Below are 16,460 nucleotides of genomic sequence, written 5' to 3'. Positions count from 1 at the left end.
ATAAAAGTTCTACAGTATTTGTCACGACTCCTGCCGAGGGTGACTCCTCTCCCTGTTCGGGTGGCGCTCGGCGGTCGTCGTCACCGGTCTACTAGCTGCCACCGATCCCATTTTCTTTTTCTGTTGATTTTGTCTTTATTCGTTTCACCTGTGTCTCATTAGTGTTTAGTTGAGTATTTAAGCCCGTTTCCCCACCTGTTCTGTGTACGGGCTTATTTCTGTTGTTCACTGTGTTTCGTGTAGTGGTATGTGTTTTTGGATCTTGTGTTTTTTGGATTACACCCTGTTGTTGTTTCTTGGGTGTATATTCTTTTTGACGGTGCATTTCATTAAAGCCCGATAGCAAACACTCCTGTTTCCTGCGCCTGACTCCACACCCACTACAGTAAGCGTTACAGTATTAGTAAATATGTGATCAATACATGTGGATGATCTTGTTCCTGTAGTGTTTGTAAATACCCTGGTAAATTGATTAATAACCTGAACCAGATTACAGGCACTGGTTACAGTGAGAAGCTTCCTCTTGAGCGGACAGCTTGATGAAAACCAGTCAATTATTCAGGTCCCCAAGAAAGTAGACCTCTCTGTTTACATCACATACACTATCAAGCATTTCACACATATTATTTTGATACCCACTGTTAGCACTTGGTGGCCTACAGCAACACTGCAAAAGAAAAGGCTTTAGATGTGCCAAGTGAACCTGCAACCACAACACTTCAATAACACTTGCATAAGATCTTCTCTAAGCATTAGAGGGATATGGCTCTGAATATATACAGCAACACCTCCCCCATAAGCATTCCTGTCTCTTCTATAGATGTTATGTCCTTGTATTGCTACTGCTGTATCATCAAATGAATTACCTAAGTGAGTCTCAAATGGCTAATATAGGAATGTTATCTGATGTTAGCAAGTTATTGATTTCATAAACCTTATTTCTAAGGCTACATGTATTAATATGGGCTATTTTGAGCCCTTTCCTGGGTAGCATATTAGAGATAGACATAATATGGAAAAGACCAAACAAAGCAAGAGACAAATATATACATTCAGCAGTCCATTAATCAGTTGGTGTGTGTGTGTGTGTGTGTGTGTGTGTGTGTGTGTGTGTGTGTGTGTGTGTGTGTGTGTGTGTGCTGCAGGGTTGAAGCTACGAACCCATAGGATTGGCTCTCTCATCCCTTCCAGGCTTTTGGGAGGGAGGGTGGACAATGAGCCTGTCATAAGCAGATGTAAGCAATGTCCCCACGCGCTCTGGCAGCTTTCATGGCTGGGATCAGTTCTTTCCTCTTCTGGCGCACAGCTTCCGGATAGTTCTAGTTGAGGAAGATATACATTCCTCTGAAGATCTTGGCTCTTTCCTGAACAGCTACCTTGTCCTTGAATCTCAGGATCTTGACCACTATCGGCCTGGGCCTGTCACCTGGGCCAGTGGTGGGTTTTCCAGATCTGTGAGCGCGCTCTGCCTCAATCTTCCTGTGGTCCATCTTCAGTTTCTCCGAGATCACTTTGTCCTCAGACTCCTACCAGGTCTCATGTGGAGATTCTGCAGTTCCGTCCACAGCCATGTTGTTCTGCCTTGATTGTCCCTCGAGATAATCAGATTTTTCCGTCATTGTTGTCATGGATTCACATACAGAACTAATGTCCTCTCTCAATTACTTACAGAATGCAGTCATATTTCCGTTCTCATGTTTAAAGTCATCGAGCTGACCCTCGGAGAACTGCCAACTGTTCTTCAGGTCCTGGATCTCTCTGGTCAGGTCATCCATTCTTTTATTAGTTGACTCCACCAGTATTTGGACAAAATACTTGAAGCTATTTTCTTGTTGTTGTGACAACTGCTTGTAGAACTCTTTTTGTTTGTTAAAAGACTCTTCCCCTGTGATAGAGAGACACCACTGTCCTCAAAGGTACTACCACCCGCTTTGGTCTTTGTCATGGTAGCAACACAGGTTACGCTGTAACTCCTCGCAGTTCCAGACAGGGCAGGTTGCAGGGAAGATTGAAAACAACAAACAGTAGAGATCTAGACAGCCACAAGCCGCAGTCAAAGCTACAATGGCTAACAGCGTCACGTGCTGCGTTCAAGCCCTCAAAAAACCCCAGCTATTTTGATAGGCTAGCTGCTACGCCAAGCAGCTCCTCAGACCCTGGGTTGGCAGGATCACTGGACAGAGGGCAGCGGTCTAAGCAACTGATGCCAACCGCGTCGCAGGATCTAAACTCAAAAAGTAACTAGCTGCTAAGAAACTTTTAGATAGACTTTCAAAACTTTCCAAAACAACAATCCGAGCTCTCCCTCGTTCTGCGTTCAACAAGAAGTGAATATACAAATGCTAGACAGTGGAATTGGTGGCGGGTGTTACGATTTTTGGTGAAAATGTCTTTCCAATCTTCCAATAGGGTAAACCAGATTTGGAGCCATCATTTAATGGGATAAATTAAGCAGAGAATCGTGCTGAGGTGACAAGTCCTACACTCCAACATGTGTGTCAATGTACCTGCAAATGGCTAGAGGTTGATCTTTAATGAGATCTGCCATTGAAATATAGATAGCGATCTCCACAGGGTGAAAGCTCAGATTGGATCTAACTGACCTGACGAAGTTACAAAATCAGACAGTTATGCAGCCCTTGTTACATGTGCATGGAATGTGCTGCTTCACATGCACATGTACAGAGACACACACACTCACAGTCTCACTACAATACACACTCACAGTCTCACTACAATACACACTCACAGTCTCACTACAATACACACTCACAGTCTCAATACGATACACACTCACAGTCTCACTACAATACACACTCACAGTCTCACTACAATACACACTCACAGTCTCAATACAATACACACTCACAGTCTCACTACAATACACACTCACAGTCTCACTACAATACACACTCACAGTCTCAATACGATACACACTCACAGTCTCAATGCAATACACACTCACTGTTTCAATACGGTACACACAGTCTAAATACTATACACACTCACAGTCTCAATATGATACACACTCACAGTCTCACTACAATACACACTCAGTCTCAATACAATACACACTCAGTCTCAATGCAATACACACTCACAGTCTCACTACAATACACACTCACAGTCTCAATACAATACACACTCACAGTTTCAATGCAATACACACTCACAGTCTCAATGCAATACACACTCACAGTCTCAATGCAATACACACTCACTGTTTCAATACGGTACACACAGTCTAAATACTATACACACTCACAGTCTCAATACGATACACACTCACAGTCTCACTACAATACACACTCACAGTCTCACTACAATACACACTCACAGTCTCACTACAATACACACTCACAGTCTCAATACGATACACACTCACAGTCTCAATGCAATACACACTCACAGTCTCAATACGATACACACTCACAGTCTCAATGCAATACACACTCACTGTTTCAATACGGTACACACAGTCTCAATACAATACACACTCACAGTCTCAATACGATACACACTCACAGTCTCACTACAATACACACTCACAGTCTCAATACGATACACACTCACAGTCTCACTACAATACACACTCACAGTCTCACTACAATACACACTCACAGTCTCACTACAATACACACTCACAGTCTCAATGCAATACACACTCACAGTCTCAATACGATACACACTCACAGTCTCAATGCAATACACACTCACTGTTTCAATACGGTACACACAGTCTCAATACAATACACACTCACAGTCTCAATACGATACACACTCACAGTCTCACTACAATACACACTCACAGTCTCAATACGATACACACTCACAGTCTCACTACAATACACACTCACAGTCTCAATGCAATACACACTCACAGTCTCAATGCAATACACACTCACAGTCTCAATACGATACACACTCACAGTCTCACTACAATACACACTCACAGTCTCAATACGATACACACTCAGTCTCACTACAATACACACTCACAGTCTCACTACAATACACACTCACAGTCGCAATACAATACACACTCACAGTCTCAATACAATACACACTCACAGTCTCAATACGATACACACTCACAGTCTCACTACAATACACACTCACAGTCTCAATACAATACACACTCACAGTTTCAATGCAATACACACTCACAGTCTCAATGCAATACACACTCACAGTCTCAATGCAATACACACTCACTGTTTCAATACGGTACACACAGTCTAAATACTATACACACTCACAGTCTCAATACGATACACACTCAGTCTCAATGCAATACACACTCACAGTCTCAATGTAATACACACTCACAGTTTCAATGCAATACACACTCACAGTTTCAATACAATACACACTCACAGTCTCAATACAATACACACTCATAGTCTCAATGCAATACACACTCACAGTCTCAATGCAATACACACTCACAGTCTCAATGCAATACACACTCACTGTTTCAATACGGTACACACAGTCTAAATACTATACAAATTTCTCAGATGAGCGAATCCCATCTGGCTGAGGAGGACATTACCAGTTATCATCACTCTGGTTGTGTCTCTTGTCATGCAGTACCAGACCCCAGTGTCAACTCACCTCGTTGGTAAACAGAACTGTTGTTGTCGCCAGAAGGAGCCACACAACGCCATGCCTGTACTCACTACCCACCCCACCTCAGCCCTATCGAGCCCTGTACCCCCTCCTTCCTCTGCCCTCAGCAGGGTTTGTGACCCACCCTTCAGCCCCTCTTCTCTGTCCACACCCAATCTACCATTGGGCATCCGCCCCCAATCCCCAAGAAATAGGAGATAGCCGTGTGTGTGTGTGTGTGTGTGTGTGTGTGTGTGTGTGTGTGTGTGTGTGTGTGTGTGTGTGTGTGTGTGTGTGTCCTCACTGTGCCCTGCTGTTATCCTGGTGGGGCAGGATGGGGGTGATTAGGGAAACCCAATCTGGTGGGAGCAGTTTGGTAGTGAGGGATGAATGGAGGGAAGAACAGAGTAGGGAACAGAGATGAATAGAAAGGAAAGTGTTTCACCTCGTCCACTGAGCCACTCAGACAGAAGGGGAGTGTTTGGGATGGAATACTGTATACTGCTACAATGCAGTTCAACCAAGGTGCATGAACAAACTGGATCTTGCAAGCACCTGGATGGGGGTGGGATGGGATTGTGTTGGGGTAGGGTTCAATGTGTTTTGTGGAGTGTTTAAGTCTAGATTTAGCTAAAAATTCATAGTGTGTAAAACATTCCCTGAGGTCAACATTTTGACCACATTTGAGTATAAAGACATCAAGACCTGGTTTGTGCATCCGCACACCAAAAGAAGTATAATCACTCAATGTGGGATTCGCTGTTCGGTTAGAACCACAAGAAAACAAAACCTCTTTTGATAAACTGACTGAATGAACTCCTCCTCAGTCAGTATATATACACACACACATAAATATATTTGAGCGAAGCAGAGAAAGATGCAGATCAGCACAACATCTATGGCTTGTGTGTTTCTTATACATAGGAACATCAGCTCAAGACTCACTCAAACTGCACTTGTTGTCGCTCCAGATTTCAGCTCCGCCCTGAAACTGACGTCACGCAGGTGAATCCACCAGTTCAGGTACGTCTCTGAGAGCGCTCAGAGCACATCAGTTCTAGTCAGCGGTAAATCAGTGGACTGCGTCTCACCCTAGACGGTCTCTCCCTGGAGCTCTGTTGGATCTGACTATGGCAGAGTGAACCAAGCAGAAGAAGTGGGGGTACATGGAGCCTCCCTGACACACAGGAGAGAAAAGGTGACAAAGGCAGGTTGATATGTTGTTCTGTTCTCTGTCAGTTGACTTCTTAGATGGAACATTTTAAAAACTTTGGAGACGTGTTATGTAAAATGTATTTTTGTTATCACACGATGGAAGTATTGTGGGGTTGAAAATAATAATTTCATTTTGCACAATGTCTTGAATTTACCTATCATAATAATAATAGATGTATTTTATATAACTCTTTTCACTACACATTGAACCTCAAAGTCACTTTAAAAACAACTTATGAAGTGAATAAAAAAATAACACTTCATCTTATTGATATTTTATTATTATAACATGTAAACCCCATTGATGTGAATATTGGGTGTCTTCGAGAGGTGAATGTAACGTGCAGTTATAGTGCAGTTATAAAAACTTAGTATGGCTATATAGCGTAGCTGTACACTCTTAGGGGGAACCTAAAAGGGTTATTCAGCTGTCCCCATAGGAGAAACCTTTGTAGAACCCTTTTTGGCATTAGGTAGAACCCTTTTGGTTCCAGGTAGAACCCTTTTCGGTTCCATGAAGAACCCTTTCCAGGGTTCTACGTGGAACCCAAAAGCGTTTGACCTGGAACCAAAAAGGGTTCTACCTGGAACCAAAAAGGGTTCTACCTGGAACCAAAAAGGGTTCTCCTATGGGGAAAGACAAAGAAGCCCTTTTTTCTAAGAGTGTAGTACATTAGAAATTTTGGCTGGATCAATAGTTCATTACAACATTGGCACTGGACTAGCCAAGCAACTGTATTCAGTTCTCTCGCTCTGTCTCTCCTCCTCCTCTCATCTCATTCTTATTCTCCTCCCTCTCTATTTATTTTTTTAACCTCAACTTTCACCCCCCTTCTCCTCTCCTCTCTCCCTAGAGTAGAGTGGATTGTTCCTGGGCAGCAGAGGAACAATGAGCTTGGGGACCCTGTACCTAATGTTTTCTTATCTCCTCCTTCCTCTCTCTTCCCTCCAACTCTCCCTACTTCGATCCAGCCCTCACCCCCTCTCTCCTCTGGTCTCTCCCCAGGGTAGAGGTCTGTGTTCTGGGCCAGAGAAGCAGGAGAGATGACCTGGGGGACCCTGTACGCCCAGCTGGCTGGTGTGAACCGCCACTCCACCAGCCTGGGGAAGGTGTGGCTGTCTGTCCTCTTCATCTTCCGGGTCACCGTGCTGGTCCTGGCGGCCGAAAGCGTCTGGGGGGACGAACAGAGTGACTTTGTCTGCAACACCCTGCAGCCGGGCTGCGAGAACGTCTGCTACGACCACTTCTTCCCCGTGTCCCACATCAGGCTCTGGTGTCTGCAGCTTGTCTTCGTCTCCACGCCCGCTCTCCTCGTCGCCATGTACGTGGCCTACCGTCATCACGGCGACAAACGCCAGATCCTGCAGCAGGGTTCAGTCGGGGGGCGTTGCCGCAGCGACAAGGCCCAGGCGGCCCAGGAGGCTGAGCTAGAGAGCCTGAGGAGGCGGAGGCTGCCAATCGCCGGGCCGCTGTGGTGGACGTACGCCTGTAGTCTGGTCTTCCGCCTGCTGTTCGAGGGAGGCTTCATGTACGTACTGTGTTAGCTCACTGAGCAAAGCCTAACAAGCCTTTATTTCAGGCAGACAAGTTACTTGAGTGTAGCTCAATGAACCACCTCCACTACATACAAACGCTTAAGAATAAGATGTAGATACACTTCCTCAAGATTCATGACATCACCATGTACAAGTGTAGGATCTTAATTTGATCACCCTGTTGCAGGAGAATGTTCCCGCAATGCAGGAAATGTAAATCTTGTAGTGTATTTGAGGTTTAAAAGGCTTCTGAAGTTTGTAATTTCCACTTTGAAATGTCAGACATGATTTACCCTTTACGAAAAATATATCAACCCCTACAAAAATGTCCATTATTAATTATAATCCACATAATAATTCCCATTTCCTGTTGCTGTAGGATTATTTACCCGCTGTTGCAAACTGGCTCAAATAAAGATGCTACATCTGTAGTTCTAAGCCTTTATCTTCACCTTCGTTCTCCAGGTATGCTCTATACGTGTTGTACGACGGCTTCCAGATGCCCAGGCTGGTCCACTGTGACCAGTGGCCCTGTCCCAATGTGGTGGACTGCTTTGTCTCCCGCCCCACAGAAAAAACTGTCTTCACTGTTTTCATGGCCGCCTCCTCCTGCGTCTGTATGGCACTCAACATGGCCGAACTGGCCTACCTGGTCGCCAAGGCTATCGCTCGGTGCCCGTCATCACGGCGCAGAGGGGGGAAACAGAAAGGGAAGGGTGCAAACTGTTCCTCAACCTCTTCCAAAGACAAGACTCTGCAGCAGAACAAGAAGAATGAGAAGTTGTTGTCCTCTTCGTCTGGGTCCACCTGCAGCAAGGCGGTGTGAGAACGGGGGAGCTATAGACATAGCGTACATATGCACACACAGACGTGCAAAACATAAGTAGCCTACAGTACACACACAAACACACCGAATCATAAATATGTGCAAACACTGTGTAGTCCACTCCAGACATGCACATAAGATCTCCTTCCCCGCTTCAGTCACTGGAGTCACTACGCCATCTAGTGGACAATATTCACACATAGCCACTGACCCCTCACAGGCAAAGACAGGCCTACAGACAGACAGACAGACAGACAGGCAGGCAGGCAGGCAGGCAGGCAGGCAGACAGACAGACATTGCTCCTATGGAATTGTGATGTTAGTAATGAAGAGATAACATTGTAAATACACTGACAATGGCATTCGCAGAATCACAGTAGAGTACTATGAGTAAAGGCTTATGCAATGACCTACAGAGGATGTGTGTGTTTTAAAAAGTTGTGAAATAAAAATATTAGATATTTGATCTACTGTCTGATCATTGAGACACATTTTAGCAAAGCTGCATTTCACAATTTGGGTGATGGTGGGTGGTCAGATGTTTGTAAATCATGTGGTTGTGTTAGTGCGCCTGAGGAAGCACATCCCAGCACTTAATCATGAGATGTGATATATATATATATATATTGTTTTCAGATAAAACAAATGTAAAATACAGTACTACAAAAAATATACAAAGTGCACAAAGAAGATATTCAGATAGTACAGATAATATGGGAGAGGAACATCCAGTCCTGTACTATAACTCATCTATATGCATTTACGCCTAAATTGTCAAGGCCATCATTTTCCCCTTGCGCACGGAGACGCCATGCACAATTTTGGAGTCCTGGTGTGGAATTTCGGAAGAGCAGGGTGGCAGGGTGGGATGGGAGGTGACGGGGGGTTGACGGGTGGGCGACGCCGCCCCCACCCTCCACCCTCCCCCACGCGTGCACTCATGGATGGTCACACAATGTGACAGTAGCGATGGCTGGGCACGGGACGCAGCCGCTGCGCTTTGCGGGACCCCATCTCCAGGTTCCACACGCGCCCTTAGACTAGCTTCGCTTTGCTCACCCTCGCGCTGTCTCTCTCTCTTGTTCGCTCTCTTTCTCTCGCGCACGCCTGGCCTCGAACCCCGCGGGAGAAAAGAAGAGAACGCAGATCGCGACGCTTCCGGGAAAAAGTTTTTGGCCGGCCGCTGTCAAAGGAGATTGGTAAGCTGTCAGAGCTGGGGAGTGAGAGGGAAGGGGAGGGATCTTTCTACCTGGGAAGGTCTGTAGGATTTTCCAACCCTTTCAAAATTTGGATAGCTTCAGTGACCACCGGATATTGCTTCAAGTGGCCAAGGCTTGGGGAGTCTATCCATCCACCCTGTCCTTATGCTTATTTGGGAACGCCAAGTAGCCACTTTTACGCTCACCAATTCCAATGCGAGTGATGTTGACTTGACTTAGCCTGCAATCAATTACTGTATCAATAGGTATTCTGTTAGGATATCTACTGCCCAAGGTTTATATATTTAAATAACTTAGGTCAGTGTGGTCAAAGAGTTAAATGGTGCTGCCGCTGCAACACAATGCCGCTGATCCCGGTCAATAGCCAGTGCCAAGGAGCACAATGCGCGTCTGGCAGCTTCTCTATTGTCACAGGTGACAGACGGTATTTCATCAAAACCTCAAAAGGATCAACGCATATACTGTGCAGCTCGACACATACTGTCATTATAGAGGGGTATTGCACCACTTTGATACCAGCGCGTTATTGAATAGGCTAGGCCAGGCATAACGACCATGGAATCATCTATTGAAATTAATATTGAACTGTAGAAGGCCAGTGATTTGAGTTGAGCTAATATGGGCTCATTCAGCAACAATGCACCACCAATCGATAGATTGGGACACTGTGGTAATCATAGCAATCATAGATTTTACAGTAACAGCCTGCCTGTGTTTTAACATGAGGGAAATAGGTCCTTGTTTTCAAAGTTTGTAAAACCACTTCATGTCCAAACAGGAGTTTGTAACAGGTAGAGTAATGCAGCTGGGATCTGTTATGTTGTTGTTGTATCTATGCATTGGTGATATAGAGCCCTCTGTAAATGCATATCAGTCGATCCGGGGCAAATATTTCCTCTCATCAGCAGTTCTGTGTTCTGATGATCCGAGCATTCCTCCTAGGCTGCTATGTACTCATTCAGACTGCCACAGATGGCCAGCCATTGTAACCCGCTTGCCCAGCAACACACAGACAGGCCTATGGATGGATTGTATACATTCCTCAATTAAATCTGCCTTTCAAAACAAAACACATATGTCTATCAATTCTGTGGCATTCATAGGGTTCATGGTTCCATGTAGTCTGTCCAATTAGAAACACCAAAGTGACCTATTTCAGAGAAATTGACATTTTGGGGGGTTTTGACTTTGAAGACATGATACATTTTTATTGGTGGCCAGTAGGCTTGTAGAAGCCAGTCTAAAAATATTTGAGTTTTCCACTCATCTCCGAAGTATCTATATCGTAAGTTGCATGGACAATAGGCATACAAAAGAATGGTTAATTTGGGTATTTGGGTAATGTAAGCATATTTATATGACATTATAATTGCAATTCATAACTGATATGATTTGTTTTTTTGCTTCCAGGTATTGTATTTATTTTGAACCACTAGTCGATGGATTTATCACTGACAATACAACAACATTTTAGTAAGTCCACCGTCTGTCACTGCTTTGGGTGCTTTTATGTGTCATCGGATATCTGGTCCTTTTTTAGTCTGCTTTGCAATGTGTTCAAAAGTTGCCGTGGGCACTGGATTCTCAATTGTAGCTGATTTCAAATTGATAGAACTGTAAAACGTCAGCATTGGGAAAAACGTTCCTTTGAATTGCTGCTAATGATTCTAGTAGGCCTGTAAGAAGCACAATGGTGGTGCTCAGGATATTTTATTGGCGCGTTTAACCTCAGTCTCCAGTACTGTGATTAGAGAATGGATTAGAGAAGTATGTGGCCGGTCGAGAGTGAAAGTGATCAAGGCAGTTTGTTAGTCCCGTATGACTGACTCGACGGCGTCCATCCTGTGTCTGAGGGAGACGAGTGTTGTTCGGTGCTCTCCACAGCTGTTCTGGGCTGTGCTGAGTGGGATGCCACATTACAGAACCTTCAGATAGAAATATATTACAACAGATATGTATCCTTTATGTAGAAAAAGGAATCATGCCGCCTCCTAAATGCAGCCCCGCTGCCTCCTTCAGTGTTAAACGCATTGGCTTTACCTGAGAGATTGTGTGACTTCACAGAGTGATGTCGGGAGCAGAAAGTAAATAGGATGGATACAATGTGTGTGCATAATATGACAGTAATCTTTTGTAATATTATGGCTTCAAACCAGAGGTCAATGTTTGTTTTGGTTTCTGAACCTGTACATTTTCATTCAAAGTTTTTATTCCCCTCTTCTCTCATGTCCTCCTCTCTCATTTCCCCACCTCCCTTTCCTGTTTTCTTACCCTCTCAGTTGTCACTCACCCATGCCTGTGCTCCCCCTCTCCCTGGCCTATGCTCTCTCATTCTGTGTGTGTTCCCTCCCCACCTCTCTCTTCCCTCTCATCCCCAGTCGGTGCCTACACAGCCCTATTCCCTCTCTGTTGCTCCCACCTATCTCCAGCTTTCCAGCTTCCCCCCACCTCTCTATCTGCACCTCTCTCCTGCTTCACCCAACCTTTCTCCTGCCTCTCCTCCAGCCTCTCCCCTCCTCTCTCCCCCAGCCTCTCCCCACTTCTCTCCTCCAGCCTCTCCCCTCCTCTCTCCCCCAGCCTCTCCCCACTTCTCTCCCCCAGCCTCTCCCTACCTCTCTCCCCCAGCCATTCCCCCCCAGCCTCTCCCCACCTCTCTCCCCCAGCCATTCCCCCCCAGCCTCTCCCCTCCTCTCTCCCCCAGCCTCTCCCTACCTCTCTCCCCCAGCCATTCCCCCCCAGCCTCTCCCCTCCTCTCTCCTCCAGCCTCTCCCCTCCTCTCTCCCCCAGCTTCTCCCCACCTCTCTCCCCCAGCCATTCCCCCCCAGCCTCTCCCCTCCTCTCTCCCCCAGCCTCTCCCTACCTCTCTCCCCCAGCCATTCCCCCCCAGCCTCTCCCCTCCTCTCTCCCCCAGCCTCTCCCCACCTCTCTCCCCCAGCCTCTCCCTACCTCTCTCCCCCAGCCATTCCCCCCCAGCCTCTCCCCACCCAGGCCTCACCCAGTTGCTACTCATCCCAGGCTGTGCTCTCTCTCCCCAGGCTAGAAATCGTGTGAAGCATGGGTGACTGGAGCTTTCTGGGGCGGCTGCTGGAGAACGCTCAAGAACACTCCACCGTGATTGGCAAGGTGACTGATTGATCGATTGATACATTTCTACAGTTATTTGATTGATTGACCCTTTTATTCCTGTGGTATATAGCCCCTTATGCCTTTTTATGTGGTGTTATGTCCCTTGTGTCCAGGTGTGGCTGACAGTCCTCTTCATCTTCCGCATCCTGGTCCTGGGGGCGGCTGCGGAGGAAGTGTGGGGTGACGAGCAGTCAGACTTCACCTGCAACACGCAGCAGCCTGGTTGCGAGAACGTGTGCTACGACGAAGCCTTCCCCATCTCGCACATCCGCTTCTGGGTGCTGCAGATTATCTTCGTGTCCACGCCCACCTTGATCTACCTGGGACACGTGCTGCACATTGTCCGCATGGAGGAGAAACGCCGGGAGAAGGAGGAGGAGCAGCGGAAGGCCAGCCGGCACCAGGAGGAGAGAGACCCTCTGTACAGGAACGGAGGAGGAGGAGGGAAAAAGGAGAAGCCCCCAATCAGAGACGAGCACGGTAAAATCCGCATCCGGGGAGCTCTCCTGCGCACGTACGTGTTCAACATCATCTTCAAGACGCTGTTCGAAGTGGGCTTCATCCTGGGTCAGTACTTCCTGTACGGCTTCCAGCTCAGCCCCCTGTATAAGTGTGGTCGCTGGCCCTGCCCCAACACGGTTGACTGCTTCATCTCACGCCCCACAGAGAAGACCATCTTCATCATCTTCATGCTGGTGGTAGCCTGCGTCTCCCTGCTGCTCAACCTGCTGGAGATATACCACCTGGGATGGAAGAAGGTGAAGCAGGGGGTCAGCAACGAGTTTGCGCCCGACCGAATGGCGCTCCCCCTGGCCAGAGACGAGGCGGTGGAGTCCAATATGATCCAGGAGGGGATCGCCCACCCGACCCTCAACTGCCTGCCCACGTACGGTGGTGTGAACGTGGTGTACCTGCCCAACGAGCAGGCAAACGCCACGGCCGCTTTATCCGAGCAGCAGGCAGCGGCGGCGGAACTCAAGATGGACCCTTTCCATGAAGACTTCCTGCTGGAGGCTCCTCCCACATCCTTCTACTGCAGCGAGGGCAGTGGCCAGCAGCAGTCCGTGGAGCAGAACTGGGCCAACATGGCCATGGAGCTGCAGACTCTGGACGCTGCCAAGTCCTCCTCCTACCCTCCTCCTCCCTCCTCCCCTTCTCCGCCACCCTCCTCCTCCTCCCCCACCTCCTCTGACCAGGAGCAGTCACCCCCTCCACCGGACACTGCCCCTCCTATCCCCGACTCCCGCTCCTCCACCCTCCCCCTGGGGGAATCGAGAAGGAGTGAGGAGCACCAGCAGCAGGAAGAAGAGGAAGCGGAGGCTGCGCTGCCACTGACGCACGTTGATGATGTCACGGTGACCCGGGTGGAGATGCACGAGCCGCCCGTTTTCATAGCGGCGGACGCCCGCAGGCTGAGCAGGGCCAGCAAGACCAGCAGTGTCCGAGCCCGGCCCGACGACCTTGCCGTGTAACACATACACACACACACACTCTCACACACCTTCACACAATCACATACAAACACATGCAGACCCCTATCCACCACCGCACCCCAATGCCTCTGGGTTCTATACATGATATATCTATGAGGCGCAGGTGTCAAATGTTGTGTGAAATTCAGAGGCGATGTGGGGGGGGGCTCTGGAGTTGAGATGCTCCTGACATTACTCTCTACCAAAGTTGCGTTATCTGGAGCTGCATTCGGTGAGGTGAGGCATAGCTTAGTGCTTCAGAGTTCTGAGGTGCCAACACGTGTGTGGAGAGGGAACACACACATTCACTGTTTGCAGCTCAGATGCCATGAAAGGATTAGAGATATTGGACTAATTAGTTTGGGACATTAGCGACATTTCAGATGAATATAATTCTGCTGTTTTCTTTATTCTTTGATGGTAGACATCAGAAGAGGGTTTGCGCTTTCGTTTATTTTTTTCTCTCCTCCCTTTCTTTTTTCTTTTCTTGTGATGGACCCTTTAAGATGAAGCCGATGTGTCCTATTGTCTCTTCCTAGTGTCTGTCTGTCTGTCTGCCTCGTAGCTAGCCGTCTGGCTGTTCCATGCTCACCCTTCCTATTAAGCTGAATGAAGAGAGGGACACTCTGACAGTATGGTGGAGTGGAGAGAGACGGGGATAGGGTACCTGGGTGGCACTTTATTCAAAATGACTTGGTATTTACTTACAAATGACATGTTAATTACACAATAATACCTTGTGAATTACTTGTAAAACAAGCACGACTAGGCACATTTTGGTACCAGGTAGTTAACAATTAAGTACCCTCTGATAATATGTAATGTACCAGTAAATACCAGGTTAATACCAGTGCATAAGGTAACGTCCTACCGGTTACTGTAGTGTGTAGCCATACTAGTGTGAAGCTCCAACCTATGTTACCACCGCGATCCCAACCTGAGGCTTGGTCTTTAGGCTTCACAGGCTTTGTGTGTGTGTGTGTGTGTTTCTGTCTGTGTGTGTGTGTGTTTCTGTACGTTTCTGTGTGTGTGTGTGTGTGTGTGTGTGTGTGTGTGTGTGTGTGTGTGTGCGCGCAATAGATATATTATAGAGTCTTGTTTCAATGTCTACAACAACATTTAGGCAGTTACATCAGGGTAAATAATATATATATGTAAATATATTACATAGTACATATAGGGTATATTATACATATAGAATTATGACTTATAAAGAACCCATACTGACGCTTGTGTTTGCAGTGTGTTAAAGAAGTGTGTGTCCTCATCGTAAAGAAATTCAGCAGATTTAAGACTGTAGGCCCCCACTGGTAGTCAGAATGGGAAGTTTCAGTATAGTGCTTAGAGAGAGTAGGCAATAGAATTGCTAGAAGATAGATAGATAAGGAGTATTATTTAAGGCAATGACATTTCATTCTTTGTTACTGGATCATAATAGCAAAATCAATAGGAATGTGCATTTGCGTATCATTTTCTTAAACTCCTGCCAGTTTTTTAAATCAGAAAATGGCTCTTAACATGCAGTTGTATTTCTTTTAAGCTTCCAGTTTTTTTTCTCTCCAAATTAATTCCTTTTATTGTCATCTAACATTCAGGAAAAAAATCATAGCTATCGAACAATGTTTTGGACAAATCTCTTTTGCATTTTGTACCTCTTTATGTTTTGAACAACGGTCTATTCTGTTACTGTGAAACTACAACTCACTACAACTGACTCACTCAAGCACTTGACCTTTGACCTTGTTATGATGAAATCATATGTTATCATTTCACCACCACCTGGGGTTATTACCATAAAGCAACAAGAAGCAGGGGGCACTTCAATTTTGGAACTTAAAGTAAGAACAGAAAGTTGTGATTCTTACAGTACATTTCAACAATGTAGATAGGCTGTTTGTTCCCATTTCTCTCTCTATCTCCCCCTCCCTTACCCTCACACTCGTCCTTCCTTCCTTCCTTCCTTCCTTTCTTTCTTTTATTCTCTCTCTCTCTACACACACACACACACACACACACACACACACACACACACACACACAAACACAAAAACTCTACATTGGGGTATATCTTGGGATAGAGGGTTTAGACCGAGACTGTGAATGGGCTGTTGCTGTGCTCTGCTGTATGATGTGTTAAAATGCTTAGAGAATCATGTCTGCTGTTTGTTGCGTTGCCACACACACAGAATCCAAGTGCCTCACAAATCGTTTACATACCATGCACATACAAGTATGTAAAAAAAAAGCCACCAGGTGATGGGATCGAGCTGTGACATTGTAATCCCAAAAAAACGAAGAGCAGGTCAGCTGTCCACCAAAGAGAGAAAATCTAAAATGGCCACCAATAGAACTCTGTTAAGAGTTGTTGAAAACAGGCTACGGTTCTGTTAACTCACAATTTCTGTTTATAACCTTGTCATTTCGGTTGTTTAAAGTTGACACTTTAGCATGTAGA

The 16,460-nt window shown here is 46.3% G+C and overlaps 2 protein-coding genes across 3 annotated transcripts; both read left to right on the top strand.

Moving 5' to 3' along the window:
- Positions 1–257: 257 nt before the first annotated feature.
- LOC115196307 (gap junction beta-2 protein-like) lies at positions 258–8,654 on the top strand. Its single transcript, XM_029757001.1, has 4 exons — positions 258–385; positions 5,583–5,818; positions 6,833–7,355; positions 7,828–8,654. Exons 3-4 carry the CDS (start codon positions 6,871–6,873, stop codon positions 8,186–8,188), a joined length of 846 nt encoding a protein of 281 aa, XP_029612861.1. The 5' UTR covers positions 258–385; positions 5,583–5,818; positions 6,833–6,870; the 3' UTR covers positions 8,189–8,654.
- A 515-nt stretch (positions 8,655–9,169) lies between these two features.
- On the top strand, positions 9,170–15,983 carry LOC115196306 (gap junction alpha-3 protein-like). Of its 2 annotated transcripts, XM_029756999.1 has the most exons (4): positions 9,170–9,387; positions 10,819–10,881; positions 12,444–12,531; positions 12,648–15,983. In XM_029756999.1, exons 3-4 carry the CDS (start codon positions 12,463–12,465, stop codon positions 14,004–14,006), a joined length of 1,428 nt encoding a protein of 475 aa, XP_029612859.1. In that variant the 5' UTR covers positions 9,170–9,387; positions 10,819–10,881; positions 12,444–12,462; the 3' UTR covers positions 14,007–15,983. The 2 variants fall into 2 exon arrangements, with proteins under 2 accessions (XP_029612859.1, XP_029612860.1); XM_029757000.1 differs by lacking the exon at positions 10,819–10,881.
- Positions 15,984–16,460: the final 477 nt, after the last annotated feature.

This window comes from Salmo trutta, chromosome 6, assembly GCF_901001165.1.
Source record: "Salmo trutta chromosome 6, fSalTru1.1, whole genome shotgun sequence".
NCBI lineage: Eukaryota > Metazoa > Chordata > Actinopteri > Salmoniformes > Salmonidae > Salmo > Salmo trutta.
The sequence above is the reverse complement of the archived record's forward strand: the minus strand, read 5'-3'. Positions and strand labels throughout refer to the sequence as shown.

Coding starts and splice junctions, on each gene's coding strand:
- LOC115196307 (XM_029757001.1), top strand. CDS start 6,871: ATGACCTGGGGGACCCTGTACGCCCAGCTGGCTGGTGTGAACCGCCAC. Junction 7,356..7,827: donor CTGTTCGAGGGAGGCTTCAT/GTACGTACTGTG, acceptor TTCGTTCTCCAG/GTATGCTCTATACGTGTTGT.
- LOC115196306 (XM_029757000.1), top strand. CDS start 12,463: ATGGGTGACTGGAGCTTTCTGGGGCGGCTGCTGGAGAACGCTCAAGAA. Junction 12,532..12,647: donor ACTCCACCGTGATTGGCAAG/GTGACTGATTGA, acceptor CCTTGTGTCCAG/GTGTGGCTGACAGTCCTCTT.